This window comes from Girardinichthys multiradiatus, chromosome 8 (genome assembly GCF_021462225.1).
Source record: "Girardinichthys multiradiatus isolate DD_20200921_A chromosome 8, DD_fGirMul_XY1, whole genome shotgun sequence".
Classification (NCBI taxonomy): Eukaryota; Metazoa; Chordata; class Actinopteri; order Cyprinodontiformes; family Goodeidae; genus Girardinichthys; species Girardinichthys multiradiatus.
The window spans coordinates 40,006,216-40,026,587 of NC_061801.1; the positions used below are offsets into that span (position 1 = coordinate 40,006,216).

General features: G+C 40.7%; 1 protein-coding gene across 8 annotated transcripts in view; it reads right to left on the reverse strand.

Moving 5' to 3' along the window:
* Positions 1 to 6,369: 6,369 nt before the first annotated feature.
* Positions 6,370 to 20,372, reverse strand: part of LOC124872883 (transcription factor 4-like) — a 272,600-nt gene continuing 258,597 nt past the window's right edge. For 4 of the 8 annotated variants that reach the window (XM_047373296.1, XM_047373297.1, XM_047373301.1 and 1 more), the window contains 4 exons: positions 18,590 to 18,752; positions 16,142 to 16,371; positions 15,414 to 15,564; positions 6,370 to 12,299 (listed from right to left, as the gene is read on the reverse strand). In XM_047373296.1, coding sequence (XP_047229252.1) covers positions 12,251 to 12,299; positions 15,414 to 15,564; positions 16,142 to 16,371; positions 18,590 to 18,752 — 593 coding nt within the window. In that variant the 3' untranslated portion in view covers positions 6,370 to 12,250. Of the gene's footprint in view, positions 12,300 to 15,380; positions 15,565 to 16,141; positions 16,372 to 18,589; positions 18,753 to 20,372 lie in introns of all 8 variants that reach the window. The other 4 variants (XM_047373298.1, XM_047373304.1, XM_047373299.1 and 1 more) reach the window with 3 other exon arrangements.

The window sequence follows — 20,372 nt, forward strand, 5'->3', positions numbered from 1 at the left end:
AAGCTGGCTCAATAATCCAAGGACAGAAACAGGGTCAACGATCGGAACAAGAGGCGTCAGGCAAGGGGCAGGCAGAGGCATAAACCAGATGCAGGAAACAAGGTCGACAACCAAAATCCAAGTAGTCTGACAGGGAGCAGGCAGAGGCATAAATCCAAAAGGCAAAATCAAGAACAATGATCAGACAGGAAGGAACGCTGGATATCTACTCACACGATGGCTTTCAGAAATCTGGCACCGTCTGCCTGTCAGAGTCGGTATATATCAGGGGAGACACAGGTGCTTGGTATTCAACAGATTGTACTACACTGCAGCAGCCACCAGGTGCATCTAATCTGCTGATTGCAGCCAGGGAGACAGGGTAGAGCAGACGTGCCAGAATCATAACACCAGAACCAACAGGTACAATAATGCCCCGTTAAGGTCATTCAGACTCGGCTGTTTCTTTACAGTTAACAGGTTTACTTCTACAAGGAACCTTAAATGATGAAGCAGATAAGATCTATTCGGTCCAAACAGGACGATGGAAGGTGAAATAAGATGATAAAACATTCTGGAAAACATTCATCTGTCACCACCTTCATTTTCTAAGCTCTGCTAGTTTAAAGTAAACCGAACATATTCAGTGTGTTTATGTTCCAGTAATGCTGCAAAAACCAGGTGCAGAGACCGGGTCCGTGTTTATTAGGGACAACAAGTTCTGCACCAGCTGAACTGGGTCGTGTTTAACCAGCAGAGAAATGGTGGCGTTTCTCTGTTTTTACCTCAGTGTGTTAATCTGTTTGTCATCAAGTTAAATGGAGCTTCTGGTGACCCAACATCACCTCTACAGACAGGTTAGGACTTCAACACATCATACATCAGTCTGTTCTCCTACAGCTGAGTTCAGAAGTTTACATCTTCTCATCCTTCATCTTGAGTCTCATCAGTTTTAGGTTTCTAATGATTCTTTTGAATTGTGTCTTTCTCCAGGGAGGAATGATTGTTCAACATGCAGCTGTAAAGATTCCAGAAATCAAGAACTGGACGCATGAGTTTAAATTCACCCCACAAAGTCCAGGTTATACAGACAGACTTAGATACACATGCATTCAGCTGGATCATTAAATAAACAAGTCTTTTATCCTGATAAGACCAAGATTTATTAGCTTCTGGTTAGCAATCATCATCAGTTCTCCTCGCGGAACAGTCAGAAGAATGTCAAAGATCCTAGATTCAAACAACTGAAGATTGTCAAGCATGGTGGTGGCAGAAGCAGGCTGTGGGGCTCTTTAACCACCAGTAGTATTGGTGCACTGAAGACATAGGATGAAATAATGAAGGAGGACTATCTCCAACTCTTCAACTTCAATTTAAATGACTGACTGGACAGTTTAAACTCGCACACAGTTGGGAGTTTCAGCAGAAATATTTATTTATTGTTGTGTCTCTGATCTGTTCTCTCAAACCTCCAGTCAGTCCTGGCAGATGGTCGCTCACACCGAGCCTGGTTCTGGTTCTGCTGGAGGTTTCTTCCCGTTAAAAGGGAGTTTTACTCTCCACTGTCTCTACATGCTCATCCAGGACGAGTGATGCTGCAGGGTCACTGACTGGATGCAACCTGCTGGGTTGCCTTAGATAGAAACCATTAAACCAATTTAAATAATAAAATGAACTTGACTGCATTGTTTGATAACTGGGATCAATCTGGAACGGATGCAATTAATTTATGTGTGATTGGACTGAATCAACCAACTTTTAATGACCTGATGTTTCTGCTTAACTGGAACTAAAAGCCAAGTTAAACAGACCGATCTCCGAAAGGAACCTAAAATCATTCCAGGTATCGGCAGATCTTACAGTCAGAGGAAGATCGTCCCAGAGTTTGGGAGCAACAGCAAAAAAAGCTCCGTCTCGAGAGTCAAGTTCCAGGAACATCTAAAAGCAACATGAGTTCTGACCTCAACTATCTCCTGGGAACGTGGAGTTTGTACAGAAGCTCTGATAGATAAGGAGGTGCCTGACCGCTTAAACATTTAAAAACTAAAATTTAAATCTTAAAATCAATCCTAAAACCTACAGGCAACCAGTGCAGGGATGACAATATGGGGTTAATGCGCTCACGTCGCTTATTATCCGTTAGCAGACAGACAACCGAGTTCTGGACCAGCTGCAGGCGACGTAGAAGTGAGTTGTCCAACCCTCCATAAAGAGAATAGCACTGGTCCAATCTAGAGGTAATAAAAGCATTTATCATCCTTTCAGGGCCACTGGAAGGCTAGACTGGACCACTGCACCGACCAAGATTCCTGACAGCAGGACAATTAACACAACTCAAAGGTCCAACAGTGCTGCTGCATCCTGGAAGCAGATCAGTTTCCCCAAAAACAGCTAGATCCATCTTATTTTTATTCAACTGTAAGAAGTCATTAAAATGTGTGTTTCTGCTACCTACTTTAAGGGCGGCATTCGCTCTGAAATCACTTTATAGTTTATTTATATAAATATATATAAAATGAATTTAACTGAATTTTAAATCATCTCAAACACAAAACAAAACTCACTCAACTTAAATGTGAGTAAAATGTTTGGACAAAGTAAATCGATCTTAAATGCACTTCATCAGAGACCCCAAAGGTCTTCACACTACAATCAGTCATCCATCCAGTCACACGCGGACAGTGGTGAGCTACGACGTAGCCACAGCTGCCAGAAGTGAGGCTGCCATACAATCGGCGCCACCATCAGCAGGCAAGGTGGGTGAAGTGTCTTGCCCAAGGACACTATGACTGAGGTGGACGGAGTGGGGGATCAAACCGGCAACCCACCGTTTACAGGACAATGCCTGTAACAAGAACAAGGCCCAGAAAAGAAGGTTTTTCAGGTGCAACACATGCATCGTTTTTCCAAATTGATTAATCTATTTAAATATTCAGGAATATTGACCTAAACTGTCGAGATTACACTTTTTTCTATAATCCAGCAGCTGTATTTTGATCCTCTGTAGCTCAGAAAACTTCCACAACAAACCCAAACCTCTGGGTCCAGTTTCTGTTTTAAGAAATCATTTCATCCTGGAGTTAAACATCTGAAATGTACTTTTTAAAGCAGCTACAATAAACAGAGCATACATGGAGACAGATGTAAACCTCTGATGGAGACTAGTAAACATGGGGAACATTTCAAACTGAACCTGCTACAACAATCTTTGGAGAAAAGTGAAATGTTGGTTGAAAATTTGATTTTCTTGAGGATATCATTTAAGGCAGCCCATTGTTGAATTATTTCCAATTTTCCTTGAGAACATCGGTGGAGTCGTGTCAAAGAGCTGCTGCTCGTCTTTGAAGTTGACTTCATGTTTATATATAAACTACTATTTTAGAGTATGCTAAATATTTTCCCTGCAGCATCAAGCAAACTGACATCATATTGCTGATGGGAACAAACTGATGATACCTGAGTGACTCACAACACATCTGTCATCTTGAGCTGAAGAGGCAGCTCATTGCTTACGCCTCATCAGTCCCTTCAGCTGAGCTTCAGTCTGTCCAGGCTTGTTGCAGCAGGCCGCTAACATAAAGCCTGTAAACAGAATGCATCAATTTAACAGAACAACAACATGTGCTCAACACGCAAGGACGAAGTCTACAGAAAGTTGCGAGTTTGTGGCATTTGTGCAAAGACGATAAATCACCTCAAAAGAACCCCAGTGAACCTGATTACCTGAGCTGCATTTGTATTTATGCACAATCTTCATTTATAACTAACTTTCTGCCAACATGTAAATATGCAGTTATTAGTTATAAACTTCCAGAAAAAACTCCTGTTAAACTTCAGTTTTCAGGGAGATTTCATGAAATAAAGCATTTTAGAATAAAACACGGGACAATTTAGAGTAACACTTTAACCTAACAGTCATGTTCTTGGACTGTGGGAGGAAGCTGGGGTACCCTGAGAGAACCCACGCATGCACAGGGAGAATATACAAACTCCATGCAGAATAGGGATTTGAACCCAGTCTGAATCCTGGTCTCGGGTCCTTTGCTGCATGCTTTCCCTCCGGCTCTACACCCTCTTTAGCAAAAAAAGTCTTAAAATATTTATCAAATAAATACTAAACCCAGAATCATTTTGTAAGTCATGTGAAAGTTCTATTCATATCATTTAGTATTAAAAATCTATGCATATTTAAGCATTTTAATGGACCTCTTCTAATATTAGAGCAGAACTTGTTTAGTTGTAGTGACCTTAACCTAAAAATATGCAGCAAGCTAGCCCTTATAAAATCTGTATGAATGTCATTAATATGTTTCCTAAACGTGGATAAGTCATTTTCTGGACAAGATTTCAGGATTTGTCTTGTTTAGTGAGCAGATAGAGAAATAGCAACAGGAAAATGGCTACTTTGGCTTCCGGTAGCAAACCTAACCGTTAGCATTAGCGCTAGCTGATCATCGCCTCAGGGCCGGTCAAACATTAAACTTTCACAACTTTTTTTTCTTCTGCTTCCAAACACCAGTGAACCAGATGAGACTCTAAGTCACCAAGCAGAGACTTTACAGTCAGTTTTGTGATTTTTGCCTTTATTTATAGTTATGACCTTCGCTAACTGTGTCCTGACCACAGAAATAGCTACGCTGCTGCAGCGTCACCTCATTATAATAACGTAGTTCTGGAGAGAAAAGCTGAGCATCAAAATAAAGAAGTTAATAAATATCATATCAGCCTCAGGTGATGATTGAGGAGGACGGGAAACAGGTTTGCTTGTCCTCAGCATGGGAGTATTGTTCACCAAAACTTCTTATCCAATCACCAGAACCTTACATCACACCAAATCCAAACCTCTGGACAAGATGACGCTGCGTTCAAGACAGCTCGGAAATACAGGACGATACCAGGACTCTGGAGAACTCTACCCGCCCTGTAGTGAAATAAGACAAGACGCATCTTTTATTTGCCAAATACTGGCCGGTTCCGTATTTTAACAGACAAGTGGCAACTTTAATGTTGGAGGTCCGAGCTCAAATCCCAGACCATCATACCCAGAACAAACATGCTCCAGTTCCAAGTGAGATTTCATAAATGCTTGCAAAGAAATCAAACCATCAATGAGCATAAATTAAGCCATGTGTAATAAAATGTAGTGACAGGGAAAAGTTTTCCACACGCTACTAAAATATATTTGATGCCATGTTTAAAAGCCTTTGTTGGTGCTGACAGCTTCAAGATGCCTCCTGAATGGAGAAACTAGGGGAATGCTTCAGAACGTCTTCAAATCCTGAAGGTCCTGTGCACTTCTTTTATGAACGCTGAGATCTAGATTTTTCCACAGATTTTCTATAGGATTCAGGTCAGATGATCGGCTGATTCTGGCCACCCTCGCTTCATCTTCATCATCATGGTAGATGGCTGCAGATTTTTAGCAACCAGCCTTTATGGTGTTTATGGGGATATGTAGTGCTTCCTGACCTTCAAACATTTGGTCTCATCTGACCAAACAACATTCTTCCAGCATGTCACAGGCGTGTATAAATATTGTTCAGAAAAACACGCTTCAACATGCTTTTTCTTCAGCAGTGAATCTAGCGTGCTGAGCGAGCATACAGGTCATGGGGGTTGGGTGCATTACTTTGGATTTCTTTGAAAAAACTGTACGCGCTGAAATCTTGCAGGGAGCCATGGCTGGTTTATGATGTAATGATATTCTTTACACTTCCAGATTATGGCAACAACAGTTCTCACTGGAAGCTTCAGTTTAGAAATGTTCCTGTTACTGAAGCCATCAGGATGTTTTGCAGAAATAAAGATGCAAAGGTCTTGAAAGAGCTCATTGTTTTAGCCATTTCTTGTGTGACACCTCAAGTGTTTTTAATATTTATATCTGGCATTACATGTATATTTTTTTAACCGATTTCTCGGCAAAACTTCATTATCGTGAAATAATGACAATAAAGACTCTTAAATCTTGGTAATGGCACCTTTTGATGGGCCATCATTTGGGGATGAACCATCCAATATTATTATGCACTAAGTGGTAGGATTGCTTTCTAATTACTAATAGATTTCAACTTGAATTATGACTTTCCAGGCTTTCTTACACCTCCCTTTCTTCATGTGTTCAATAAATTACCTGGAAAGAATATTTCTATTGCATCTTAAAAAATGTATTAGAAAATCTGTGATGTATTCAACAATAAATGTACCTGCTGTTATACACTCACCGGTTACTTTATTAACATGCAAGTACTCGATTGGACCCTCTATTGCCTTTAAAGTGCCCTAAATGTAATTCTCTTTTTGGAGAAGTCTCCGTAAACCTGAGAGATGGTAGTGTGTAAAAAGCTGAGTAGATCTTTAGTTTCCAAAATTATTCAGACACCAACGACCATGCCATGTTTAAAGTCTCTTTAATCCTCTTTTCTTCCCCATTCTGCTCGCTTTGAACTTCAGCAACTTAGTCTTTCCTACATCGTGACTGCATTGAGTTGCAGCCATGTAATTGGCTGATTTGGGGTGATTTGTGCAATTGAACAGGTGTACCAGATAAAGTGGCTGGAGATTGTGTATCGTATAGTAGCTATATTATACTCAAACAGCACATTACAACTTTAATTGCTACCCTTCGTAAAACAAATGTTTGTCCCAAACATGATCAGATATCTTTGTTTGCAAAAAATGTGTCAACTCAAATAATTCAATGCCCTTTTTATCTTAGTGACAAGAAAAGTTTAAAGTTAATGAACTTAAGAATGAGCGTCAGAAGTTTCCATCCATTCATCATGGAACAAGGTCAATAAATCAAACGCACTAAAATTAATGTCATTCATGCCCATAATGAGTGGATATCAACTTCTAACTAGGACTGTACAGTTTATCATATTTAACTGCCTTTTGGTAAAAGGTTGGAGTTCATTTGAAACTGTTGCACTCCTAATATCCTCATGAAAACACCTAAAAAGCATTTTACTTTTTAAATCACACACATACATAAATAAAAGAGGACAGAAAAAAGGCCATTTTGAATTCAACTCATTATTGCAGTTAAACTGGTACAGAGTAACAGATTACAAAGCTCATGGCAAAGTCACTGAAAAAGAGAAATGAGGTGTGTATGTACAACAAGGAACAAAAACGTTAACAGTTTGGCTAATAGAACCAATGAGGGGTTACATAAAAATGAGGATACTGTAATCTGGGAGACGAGTATACAACAAAGAAAATATGAAATTAAAATTTTCAGAAATAACATTAATTAAAATACATTTAGCACTTACAATGACAGATTCAATCATAGTGTTTGACCTAGGTCCAAGTCAGAGCAGCTCAATTTTAATGCCAAACACTATAAATTGGGACTGAAACTGCCTTGCACAAGATCCGATTACTTTTTGGGGAAATAGCTGATAAGATTGTTTGCAGATGACCTGCTCGTTTATATTAGCAATGCTCCAATCTTTTCCTAATATCATCATATATTAATCTGGTGCTGAGGGCTTTCCATTCATTCAACATTTACAAACCGTCATGAAGAAAACAAAAGCAAACAATCCATAGTGGACCCACAGCCACCAGGGGGCGCCAAGCTGATTTACACTCTTTGGCTACCAAAGTTAAAATTTGTCCAAAATTTGTTCAACCATCCAAAAGGTTGTTCCCACAAACATTTCTGTATTCAACCAGCTTTTAGAATTGAAACAAAATATTCAAATAATATGATTTTTGGCAAGAATCTAACAGAATTCTCGGTGAGCTGGCTTTGAACGAAGTGATGCTTGGTGCGTGCAAAGACGACAGTTTGACCTACACTTCAGATGGTCTGGAACCAAAACCACGAACACTACTGGGCACCACGGTCCAAAACTAAAAGTTGGCACAGGGCAAATGTAGCCAGACACAGTTACGACCTCACCAATAAAAAACCGAAAGTGTTCATCGTCATGATCGTCTTGTCTCACTGGCAAATCTCCACCCCACAGAAACTGGCTGATGACTATTTACACAGATTTCTGCAACTGAAAGGAAATGCTATGAGGCATGGAGGGGTAAAGAAACATGAATATTTTGAGTTCTGATTCCTCCTTCAAACCCTTGAAGATGTCTCCCGCAGATATAAACATTAAAAAAACAAAAACAAATGAGTTTTGAACTTTTGATCTCACTACACTTTCAATGTGACACATTTTTTTCAACACACACTGAATTGTACTTTTTATCCTTTAACAAAAAAAGAAACAAAACGATACAACATATTTCTAAAACACAAAATAACAACCGTCTACATGTAAAAATATAACTTTTACATACACAATTTCAAAATAATGGTAAAGTTTGCAATTTTTGTTGCATACAATTTACAAATGTCTGTGTGTTGTTGTTCTTGCCTTGGACTGGTAGCAGAAATGGAGCCGATGGAACTCCGGTCCCGTTTTTTGTCCCGTGCAGGGTGCCATACTTGTCATAAGGTGTTGCCGATGCAACAACAAAGAATACGCAGCAGTCAAGGTGAAAATTTCTAACACTGAGGGGCCTCGCCAATTTCTGCCAGTTTAGTCTTTGACAATATAACTCCTCCCCAAAACAAACACTGATAATATCAATAAAAAAACCAGAAACGGCACCCTCGTTATATACCGTATATACTTTTGTACATTTATATATAGATTGATTTATTCAGATAGATTCTTTTCCAGTTTCCTTGCCTTCCTGTTGAGTGGTTGGGATTTTAACTTGTCAAAATGCATCAACCGACAGAGAACAATGCTGCTGGATGGCGAATTGTGTTCTTTTGTTTTGCCTTTTTTGTCTTTTTACAGTTTTTCTATTAGACATGTAAACCAGAACAGACAAAAAAAGTAATAAGAAAAAAATCCTTCTTAAAAAAGAAAGAGCACAAGAGAGGAGGGCCAAAAAAATTGTTTTACAACATACAACCACACACTTAGTACTGAAGACTACATTGGCTTACGGACAAGCCGATCAAATATTGATAAAAAGCTGATAAGCTATAATACAAGAGACACATTGTCCACCTTGGACAGAGGGTTGGACCAGGGGACCGGGGTTGGGGTTATGGAGGACTTTGGGGGCTGAGGAGGACCGGGACAGGGGTTAGTCTCGCTAAATCGAAGCGTCTATTCCATCGGCTCGAAGCCAGAACACGCCGTCTACTTACATGTAAGCATACAGTACATTAAATACAGTTAACTTTTTTTTTATCCAAAAAATACTTTTTTTTCCTTTTTAGCTTTTTTTAAATTCCCAGGTCTGGTAAAAAACCTGACTGCATAGAACCTAACCACTAAGAACAGGTTTCCCTAAGCTTGCATCCTATTAAAAGACCAGGTAAATGTCCTCCTCTGGCAACTCGAATGATATGAACTCTAAAAAAGGCACATTGGTAGAATTGTGAATGTTCAAATTGCATCTGTGGGAGAGAGGGATGATGTGGGGCAAGAGGCTGGAGACCGGGGCTTGGTTCTGGGCTCGTAAGGCTAGTATTAGTCGAGTTACTGGAATGGGTTGGTAAAACTGGGGTGAAAGGGGGCTTCCAGAGTGGGATATTTCTTGTTCTTGTAGATATTCCAAACAGCTCTAGGAGAAGGTGGAGCGAGGAGTTTTATTAAGCTTCCATTTGGACCCGATGTTCCTGATATTCTTATTACGGAGTTTCATCTGCCACATTTATAAAGGCAGTATATAAAGACTGGGATTGATGCAGGTCTGCTGCTGGATCTGTTGGGTTAATTATAACATCAACAGCAGACGAATGTTCAGACTAAAACAACAGAACCTTTCTCTCATGGTAAATTAAAACCAAAATCACTAGAGGTGATTCCCATTTTAACCTATGTCTCTGCATGTTTCACACCCAGAACTATTAGGGTAGGTCTACCGGGTCCAGCTAATAGCCTTACACTGGCGAAGAAGGTCCAAATTTGAAGTATTGAAAACCATCATAATGTCTAAGTAAGCTGTATATTTATTGGCATTGTGGTTGACGGTGGTTGTTCGTAGTTGGACAGGTTGCATCTGTTTTCATCTAATGGAGGATTGGCTTCCACTTAAGCAAGATTAGGGAACAGATCCAGGAGGGAAAACCAGAGATCCAGTCACACTCAGCTCAAACTAGGCAGTCGCAAGGTGTTCCCAGGCCAGATGGAATATACAGGACCTCCAGAAAATTCTACTTTTGCCTTGGGTGCGCCTCCCTTTGGAGGTGCAATGAAGCTGAGTTACCTCAAGTGACAGGAGGAGCATGTAGAGGAGCAATAGCTCTACTGCCAGTAAAGTTCTTCACCCTGTCTGGAGGACCAAGTAGGACCTATAGATGGTGGTCAAAGGGGGTAACTGATGGGGTTTATTGGCAGCATTATGCTCACGTAAGAAAGCGTGATCACGATGCAGTAAAATCGGTCCCTTCTCCGTCTCTCTGAGGTGGAGGCTGTTGGAGGAGGAACATCTAGGGCTTTAGCATACAAGAACGACATGGACACTGGCACAGACCAGAAGGTGGAGATTATTTCCTAGTCATCAAAGTGGACCTCTGCTCAGGGAATGGACTCCTGAAAGCTCTAACTCACTGTTTTAATCTGATCTTTTTCAAGTGTCCTTTCAGTGGAACGTTTTCCTGTTTCAGTGGATTAGTCTGACACCGTTTGGGTTTCATTTTTATATATTTTATGTATTTTTGTACGTGAATCAAACCCAGTTTTTACTGCTTTCACCTCTGGTCTCTGCTATTTGGGTCCTGAGTTGGGTCTGCCTCTGCTTACTGTTATGACATTATGCTTTGAATGCTGCTGGTGAGAAGCTTCCCTGACCCAACCAGTCTAGATGACCTATCTCCGTACTGGAATTCCCTAGGACCACCATCTTAAAGCCCCCTTTCACCATTGATGGTACATCAGCAGGACAGAGGACTGGGGTTGGAGGATTTGGATCAGAACCAGGCAGACACTAAACCAGAAAATGAGGGAATCACAACAGTCTGACATGGGGATGCTTCGACTACAGTTGTTGGCCCTTGGAGTGACAGTAGACGCCTCGCCCCGATGATTGTTCCCCTGCTTCCTCTGAAATGGCACCATCGCTGAGATCTCTAGGACCTTGGTTCCACTCCGTTTCCATGGTTCTACCCCCCATTGTGGTTTTGGGCCTACCAGACATATTCGAGAACTTGATTTAAGTAGCACGGCTAAAGGAATGTGATTCACGTTGTTAATCAGTCCAGCTCAAATCCAAGTATGAATGGATCATCTTTACTTTCATCTCTCGATGATTTGTCGTCTGAAGCTCCTGCCCTTACCTCGCTGCTCTTCTGTTTGGTCTGTTTATTGTTTTATCTCCATGTTGGAGTTCGTTCTTGTACAGTTCCTCACTGATGATTGACTCTCCTTTCTAGTTGGGACACTGTTTGGTCGCTATTGTCCGAGCTTTTTGTACTTTATTACCACTACAAAGACATGAGTTTGTGCAATTTTTCAGTGTGAATGAAGTCAATGTGGATATCAGCATGAAGCAACAATAAAAACCTAAACGCTCCTGTCGGTTGCAGCAGGTTTCTCTTCCTAAGCTTTTCTCAGCAGGAGTTTAAGAGTTTGAGGGAGTTTTTCCAAATCCTCTTCGTGTGCATCTATCCGAGAGGAGGTCAGGGACAGCTTCATCCACAGTGTGGCGTTAGACCGGCGTTCAGTCAACAGACTTGTTGATGCTGCGTTCGACCGCTGCGCAAATGTTGCTTTAAAAAAGAAGAATCTCTTTAAAGATTTTGTGATATGTTTTGCTCCGTTCTGACCATCCCCCCTTAACCCAACCTTCCTCGCTGCCTGCGTCAGTCGAACTTTTTAAACATTTTGTTTGTTTTCTTACATTTATATATATATATATATATATATACTATATATATTTATATAGAACCCTTTGTCCTGGGAATGCTGATAAAAACATGTAACACAAGAGTTCTTTGGGTGGTTCCAAATAAATCTGTCCGATGCTGTCACTTTACAGCGGCCGTTCGGACGTCTCCACAAAGAAACATCCAGTTCACTCCAGCTGGAGATGCAGAGACAAAAGCAACAAATGCAACTCTGAAGTCTGTTTTTCTCGACTGAAGGAGAAGAAGATGACGGTGAAGAAGAGGGTCGGAGACGACAGATCATAGAGGAGACGAAGACGGATCTGACCGGTCAGGCCGAAATTCCAGAGGAACTACTTGGTCGGGCTGGTGCAACAGCGAGTGTGATTGATTGGCGGGTTGTGGTGGAAAACGCCGTCAGAGGAAGTGTTCACTCATCATCCTGATGAACTCTGGCACCTTGGACCTGGAGAGAACATGGACACGGAGTCAGAAGACGGGATTCTGCAAAGACAAACACAGCACCAACTGCATGGAGAGGTTATGGCTTTGGTTCTGATTATAACTGCTGGGTCCAATGAGTTCTGATACCAGAGATGTAAAACAAAGTGGACATTTATACAAACCTTTGGGTAGGACTTCCTATGACAGTTTATAGCGTAATAATAAAATGAACAAATGTTTTGCCATATAATCACCTGGTAGTAAATGGTTGTTATTAAACAGGCAAACATTTCCACAGTTGAATTTTAATGAATTGATGGCGAATTAATCAAGTTACAGTTTTGTGTTGTGTCAGCAAACTCTTCTTCAGTGGTATTATTGCATGTAAAGTCCCACAGGTGTGCTAAAGTTGAAGTAAAGCATCATTATAATGTAATAAACAGAAAAAGTTGTTTCACTGCTTTACGATCCTTAATTGTGGTTAAGAATTACAGAAATATTGTTTTTTTATTAGCAAATCCTTTCTACCGTTTACATCTTACAACAATCTGTTAATTAATAACACATTAAATTATTATTTCAATTTTTATTCTTAAATATTTACTTATTTACAAACATCAAATTAAAAGCTGTTACTGCCTGATAATTAAAGTAATTTGAACAATAACCAAATATTGCCTAATTATTACATTTTTATTTGCAATTACTGTAAAACCCCTAACGCTTTGTAATCCTGTGCTTTGAGTAAATGCGTTCCTATAAGCTGATGAAAGTTGCATTTACTTCTGTGTTAGTAGTTGTTCCAGTGAACAGTATGCAGAGATATCATAGACATTTGTTTTAACTAATCCCTGCTGCGTAAAATCTTATGGAAAGCTTTCAGAGGAGTGGGAGCTTTGATTTCAGCGGATTAATGTTCAATTTCAATTCAATTCAGTTTATTTATATAGCGTCAATTCACAACACATGTCGTCTCAAGGCTCTTCACAAAGTCAGGTTCATACATTCCTATTAATCGTAACCATTGAATAGTTCAGTCAGATTCAGTTATTTATTCAAATTGGATAAAAAGTTTTTCTATCTAAGGAAACCCAACAGATTGCATCCAGTCAGTGACTTGCAGCATTCACTCCTCCTGGATGAGCATGTAGAGACAGTGGACAGTCACTGGCGTTGACTTTGCAGCAATCCCTCATACTGAGCATGCATGTAGCGACAGTGGAGAGGAAAAACTCCCTTTTAACAGGAAGAAACCTCCACCAGAACCAGAACCAGGCTCAGTGTGAGCGGCCATCTGCCACGACCGACTGGAGGTTTGAGAGAACAGAGCAGAGACACAAAGAGAACAAAGAAGCACTGATCCAGGAGTACTTTCTATGGCCTTTAGAGGCTTCTTCTAGGAGAGAAAGACAGCTAAGCAGATGAACTCTGAGCCAGTTTTCAGGTCCAGAGGATGATAGAGAGCACATAGAGTTAGTTACAGTAGAAGCTCAGCCAGTAGCCATGTCTAGGAGAGACATCCTTACTAAATGATGATAGTCATGTTGCCATCTTATTACTGAGCTGTAATAGGAAGTGCGACAACATTTTGTAACAATAATACAACTGTATTGGACCAAACTATAATAGACCCTGAAATCAATAAAACCGGAAGTTTTATTCCTTAAATACCAGCAGGCAGAAACTGGTTTTAGACTTTCCCAGTAGAAATGGTAGGATTGAGATTTTTTGTTTTTTACCTAAATACCAGAAACCAGCTCATGGCTGCTATACACTAAAAACATCTGAGTGTAACTACAAATACTAAATGAAAACAGGTATTTACATTATGAGAAAATGATGACAGACAGTACCTGTGTGGATATATGCTGCTGTGGTTTCAAGGCATACTTTAAATGAATCTGCTACCAAAATTAATTTCTGTTACACATTTCCAGCACTTTAAACTCATTCATTATTTCAATGCCATGGAGAGTGTGGGAATTTCTCCAGTTATAGAGAACATAAAGTAAAGCTCCCTCTCCCAGCTGTCAGTCAGCTGTGTATGACAAACAAAAGAAGGGATTTCGTTTCAAGTCTTTGATTTCCTTAAATAAAAAAGACAAAAAACCGTTTTTCCTTGAGTGGAAAAAAACAGATGATCGTTGTCTCTACTAGAGGAGATCCAACTTCCGTCTTTTGAAGGTTAGGCTGTTTTGAAACAATTACAGACACCTTTGTGTGAACTATGTAAGAAATGAAAGCATGTACACTGCTGTTAGTGCACGAGGTTAGCTTTAGTCAGTACCTCTTGACTGGTTATGTTCTTCAGCAGATCAGCTACCAGCTTAGGGTTGTAAATAGGGTTCTGCACCAAAACCAGCTACTTTAAAATATCAGCTGATATTTTTTGTTATTCTTTTCCACTTTTCAGTTGAGTTTTGCTACTTCAGCAGATTAGCTGGCACGCCTGCGTCTCCTGTTTTTGCAATGACTTTAGCTTCTTCTGCAGTTTTCAGTTTGAAGTTGTGCTATTTCACCAGATAAGCTGCGTTTTACATTTAATTTCATAAATATCTGCTAATTCATTACATTTCATCAGGTTTTTGACCACTGACTGCAGCATCTTCATCCGCCGCCAGTTACATATTCCAACAGTATACTTTTTTACATTTCAGCAGATGTTTTAATACTGACTTTTCAGCAGTTTTTAACTACAAGTTGTGCTTCTACAGCAGATGCCTTTACTTCTAAAGCTTCTGCTAAAATGTGATTCTTCCACAGGGGTTTTTCTGTTGACCATTTTCAGCTAACAATTTAACAATTTGCAGTTTGGCCATTGCTTTTCCAGTATTTCTATGATTTAAAAAATTTCAGCAAGTTTTCATCTGTGAACTTCAGCTAGTTCAGCAGTTTTCAGCTGAAAAAAATCAGCTTACAGCATTCAAATTTTTCTAGTTCATATTCTGAATTGCTTTTAAATCCTGAAAACAGAACATTGCTTTTGCAATTGATCGATTGGAATCCAAACGATGAGAATTAGTTTTTGGCCTGTAATTTAGGAAGCTGATAATTTGAGTCAAAGGTACGACAGCAGGTTAGTGCAGAAGTGAAATCTTCTGACCATTCAGGGGGAGGAGAGTTTGCTGCAGTTTACATTTGTCCCATGGGGTTTGGTCCATCGCCCATGGCGGCGGCGGCGACGTGGTGGGCAGCGGCCAGCGTGAGGGGAGTCCCATCTGATGTGACAGTGACCTTCTCTTCTTCGCGACGCTTCAGACAGGCCGCCTTGGGGTTCAGGTTTCTCTCTGGACAGAAAGAGAAGAAAAATAATTAAATTCTGCTTGTTTTTCTGCCTTTCTTTGACGCTTTGTAACCATCTGAATCAATAATAAATTATGAGTGTGTGCAAAAAAAGATCAAAACACAATTAACGGGTGCTCCTGCTGCCCTCTGCTGGAACCTGATGGCCAGAGTCCTGCATTCTTTGGATGTGTCTCGTAAATCTGATAATTGAGCCATCAGCCGGACCCTGCAGAACTTGAGTGCATGAGGAGGTAATTCAGCAGGGGACATTTAGACTTGGGACACATCCAATGGTTGCAGGACACCTGCCAACCAGGACTGCAGTTTCACAAAATGTTCCAAGAAGTTAAAAAGAAATAGTTTTATTGTAGTTTTAATATTTTTATTAACTAAATGCATACATAATTTATAGATAATACTGCTGGCATTACAAAAAATGAAGAGGTTTCAGTAATTGTAATCTTTATTTGTTCAAACTGTAATAATGTAGGTGTTTCTCCATAACATAAGGATGTGGCAGCAGGATTAACCAATCCTAGACCTAACAACGTAACCGGTGCATGCTGATTTGATGCTGACCTCGGACTTGCTGCTCCAGACTGAGGATGACGGCGACGGCCTGATGCAGGATCAGTAACTTGGTCTGCGGTTTGTCGCTCTTCAAATGCAGCTGCACCATCCTGCCCAGCTCCTTGAACGCCTCGTTGATGTCGCGGACGCGCAGCCGCTCCCGAGCGTTGTTGGCCATCCTTCGCTCCCGCTCCCTCTCCATCTTCTGCTCTGGGCTCAAGTCCTCGTCGTCGTTGTTGCTAAGGTGATAACCGAGGAGCAGTGTGGGGAAGAGGAGGATGATGGGAGGAAGATTTCAAGATAAAAGGGATCAGTTAAATATTAAATTAGTTGTAAACACAGGTCTATAAGGTCAAAATCAACACGGTTTGGGAAGAGACATCATGCTGTTTGGTGTTTGAAATGGAGTCAAACTGAGCAATAGTTCAACATTTTATTGGACTAAAACTGCAAACAGAAAGAATAAAAACAAGTCATTGTTTAAACTCTAATACTTGTTTTATTTTTTGAAGACTTTAAATATATTTTTCTATGAAAAAGCTGTTTGTTCCAGCAGCTGTTCACAGAATTAACATGTTAACCCAGTCCAGACCAGTTTGCCGGTGAAACCTAACATACTGGTCTGCACTTTAAGGTTGCTACCTGGATGCCACCCTTCACTTTACAGGAACTTAATGTTTCTTTAATAAAAAGAGCAGATTACTTTGCTAAATGTACCCGTAAACTGCGGCTCTTCTAACTTCCTGTGGCAGCGAGCTCTGTTGCACTTCTAACACCAGCCTGCAGGTAAACAGGAAGGGAGGGCGTTCTGCTTTATTCCCTCCCTGCAGGCTGCAGCAGTCCCTGTGTGTCTGTCCCTTTAACTCAGTCAGTCGTCCGTCATTGGCTGCCTCTGTCTGAGCTTCTATATCGAAACAAACATGGCGAATAAATTATCTGGCCACTACCTGATGAGTTGGGTTTTAAAAGTTTTCTAAAGTTTAAAAGGACAAAGTGGTGTAAAGTATTTAAAGTTGGGGAAGACGAGCGGAGGTCTGGATGATCTGTAAGTTTTGTTATGAACAGCAGCAGCAGTGAGTAACTAATTAGGTTTTTAAGCTTCTGATTGCTGTCTGAAGACACATCGTCTTCTACGTTTTCAGAGATTATCAGCCAGTGTGTTTTCATGCAGAAGCTCAAGTTAATTTTACTACATCCTGTTTTAATCACCTGTATTTGTGTAGAAAATGCAAATGTCTGATTCAAATTTTAACAACCAAAATTTCTAAATAATATATAGTTAATAAATTGAAAGCTACAGGATTTTTTGTAATGATTTGTTGTTTATTTCCAGTTAGGTTTGGTTATATTTGGCAATCTGAGCAGGGCTTTTTATTTAGAAATGCAAATAATTACAAAAATGCTCTGGCCTAATAAAAGCTTGATTCTAGTGATTTTTGTCATGCTGGAGGTGGGCCTTATAATAATTTATACTTTAAACAGTAAAACTTTGGTTATATTTTATTTTGTGGATACAAAAATCTCATTTTAATTTTATAAATAAACAATTGAAAAATCAACATGCACTTAAAAAAAAACATTGGAAGACCTATCTGATTTGATTGACAAAAATACACTTTTTTTATTTTCATTTGAATAAAATTGTGAAATTATTGTGATTTTTATGTAAAAATATAAATAATTTTAAATAAATGCATTTATTAATATTCCAAAACCCCAACACATATAGAACACATTTTTTACTATTAGAATCATCATATTAAAGATGGCCGCCACCATCAGGTACAGATTCTGGGTTCAGGATCCGAATGTTTCAGATTTGAGTCGTCCTCCCGGTTAACAAAGGAACCAAGATAAACTGCCTGTTTATCATCGGAGGAGTGAAGGCTGCTCCGCTGCATCCAGAGTGGGAAGACAGAAAGTAACTGGGTGCACAAAGTTGTTGCTGACAGACCTTTATGCATTTATATTGCTGTTGATTTCCCACCCTGGGGGCAGTGAGACTGCACTTCGTGGAGAATATTGATTAAGGGCTCTACTCTGTTGTGTGAGAAACAGCTAAATCCAGGCTGAAGACCATGGAGAGACATGTAGGACAAACCAAGAGCTGCACATCCACCTGGAACCCATCCATCCTTCTTTAACCCTGCCGCCCTGGTTCCAAACAAACCACCAGTAGCTGCAGCGCTAAGAAGTGGAGATGCCTGGTGGAGGCAAAAAGTCTCCGAAGTATTCAGCTGCTTCTCATCACACTTGATCACTTCATCAAAGCTCAGAGGCTGGTTCCCAAAACACTCACAGCTCAAAGTCCTTCTCTGTGTTCTCTCTTTTTCAATAAAGACGCCACAGTGACACGTGGGACGGACAATCAGCATGAGGGTGTGTTGGGAAGACGTGCGTCCCAGTCCACCTGAGATTTTTGATGGAAGCGAACGTCTGAGAGGAGGGCGGGGTTACCTAGATCTTGACCTCTCAATAGCTTTGAGCTCCTTGTCCATGTCCTCCTTTTTGGAGTCCAGGGGCTTCGTGTCCTGCAGAAGGTTCTCATCTCCTTCGTCCTCAGACTTTATCTCTGAGCTGACCGAGGAGGTGCTCTGTCGCTGAAGACCTCCGGACAGAGCTGCAGGAGAACAGAGGAGGGATTAAACATCGCCTGGCCTTTATCAGGCCATAAAATTACTTAGATCTAATCCCTTAAGTCTCTGAAAAACTAAGTACACCCTTGTTACTTCCATTTAACTTAAGATGGATTGAGTAACTGATCATCCTAAGTGTGATCATCTCATTAAGCAGGAGGTAAGTTTGCTACTCTGAAGAACAGAGTAGCAAACGGACACAATGCCAGGGCAGAAAGAAATCAGCAATGACCCCAGAGAAGCAACTGTTGCCCGTCCGTCCGTCCAAAACCAAACACCATATCAGCACAAACACCTGATACAATTGTCCAGCACGGTGGCGGATGGTTACAGATTTTGGCTTGTTTTCATTGGACCATTGTTCTCCTCCGGGTACCACAGTATCTGAGAGTCAATGTGAGTCAATCTGTTCAACGGCCGAAGCTTGGTCCAAACTGGGTCAACAGGACAATGACCCAAAAGACAGCAGGTAGTCTACAACAGAATGGCTGAAAAAGAAAAAAAATGAAGGTGTTGCAATGGTCCAGTCAAAGGCCCGACCTCAATCTGATTGAAATGAAATGGTCTGGTCGGAGCTTCAATGGGCACTGTAGAACCAAGTATCACTAACCTCTATAAAATGTAGGAATGCTGGAAAAAAGAATGGACCAAAGTTGCTGTTCTCTGATAAAGTTAGACAGGAAACCTGCTAAAGGTGGTTCTACAAGCTGTTGGATCACAGGGTGTACAAAGTTTTCTTTAGGCCTGAATTTGTTTAAACATCCAAAGAAATAAGAAACAAGAGTTTCCCCCTAAATGACTAAAAGATGGGAGATAACGGGTGAGTGTGTCGTGTGTGCTATAGAGTGCCAATCCTGAAATCCTGCATCTATCGTCAGGATTATGTTCAACACTCTGCCGACATGTTGTGAACGCAGCATCAGGCCTGGCTGAGCCCGGCTGATTCTCCGGTCCACTTCCAAGATGGCGGTGTGGAAGAGTCATGGCGCAGCCGCGAAGCGTTTCCGCCCTCCGACTGCCTCTCAACAGTGCCGTCTTTATTCGACATCTGTACGAATCTGTCGCTGGGAAGCTGCCAGCATCTCAGTCAACACTCAGCTACGCTGTTCTCTCTCTCTCACACACACACACACACACACACACACACACACACACACACACACACAACTTAAGCAACTGTCAGCCATTTTGGCTCTGCGTCTGCTTGACTGGAAGCATTTTGTGTTCAGCCTTTCTATAAACAGTTGTTGGTGTGTTTGTGCAGAATGGCGGCAGTGAGGAAGACGTTGGGCTGTAAAAGGAGACTTTGGGCTTCTTCAATGATTAACAGTCATAGATGCTGACGAAGGCGAGGGTGCACATTTTTGACGGTTTCCTTGATAACTGATTAATGTTTCTCCAAAACACAAACCAGATGTGTTTGACTTTAAACAAGCAAATTTAAAATCTGAAAAGTGTGGTGTGCATTGTATTCATCCCCCTGAGTCAGTACTTTGTAGAACCACCTCTCTGCAGATCCAGCTGGGGTTTGTCTACTGAACATCTACAGATGGAAATTGCTGGCCCATTCTTCTTCACTTTTAGCTAAAGTGAACACCAGATTT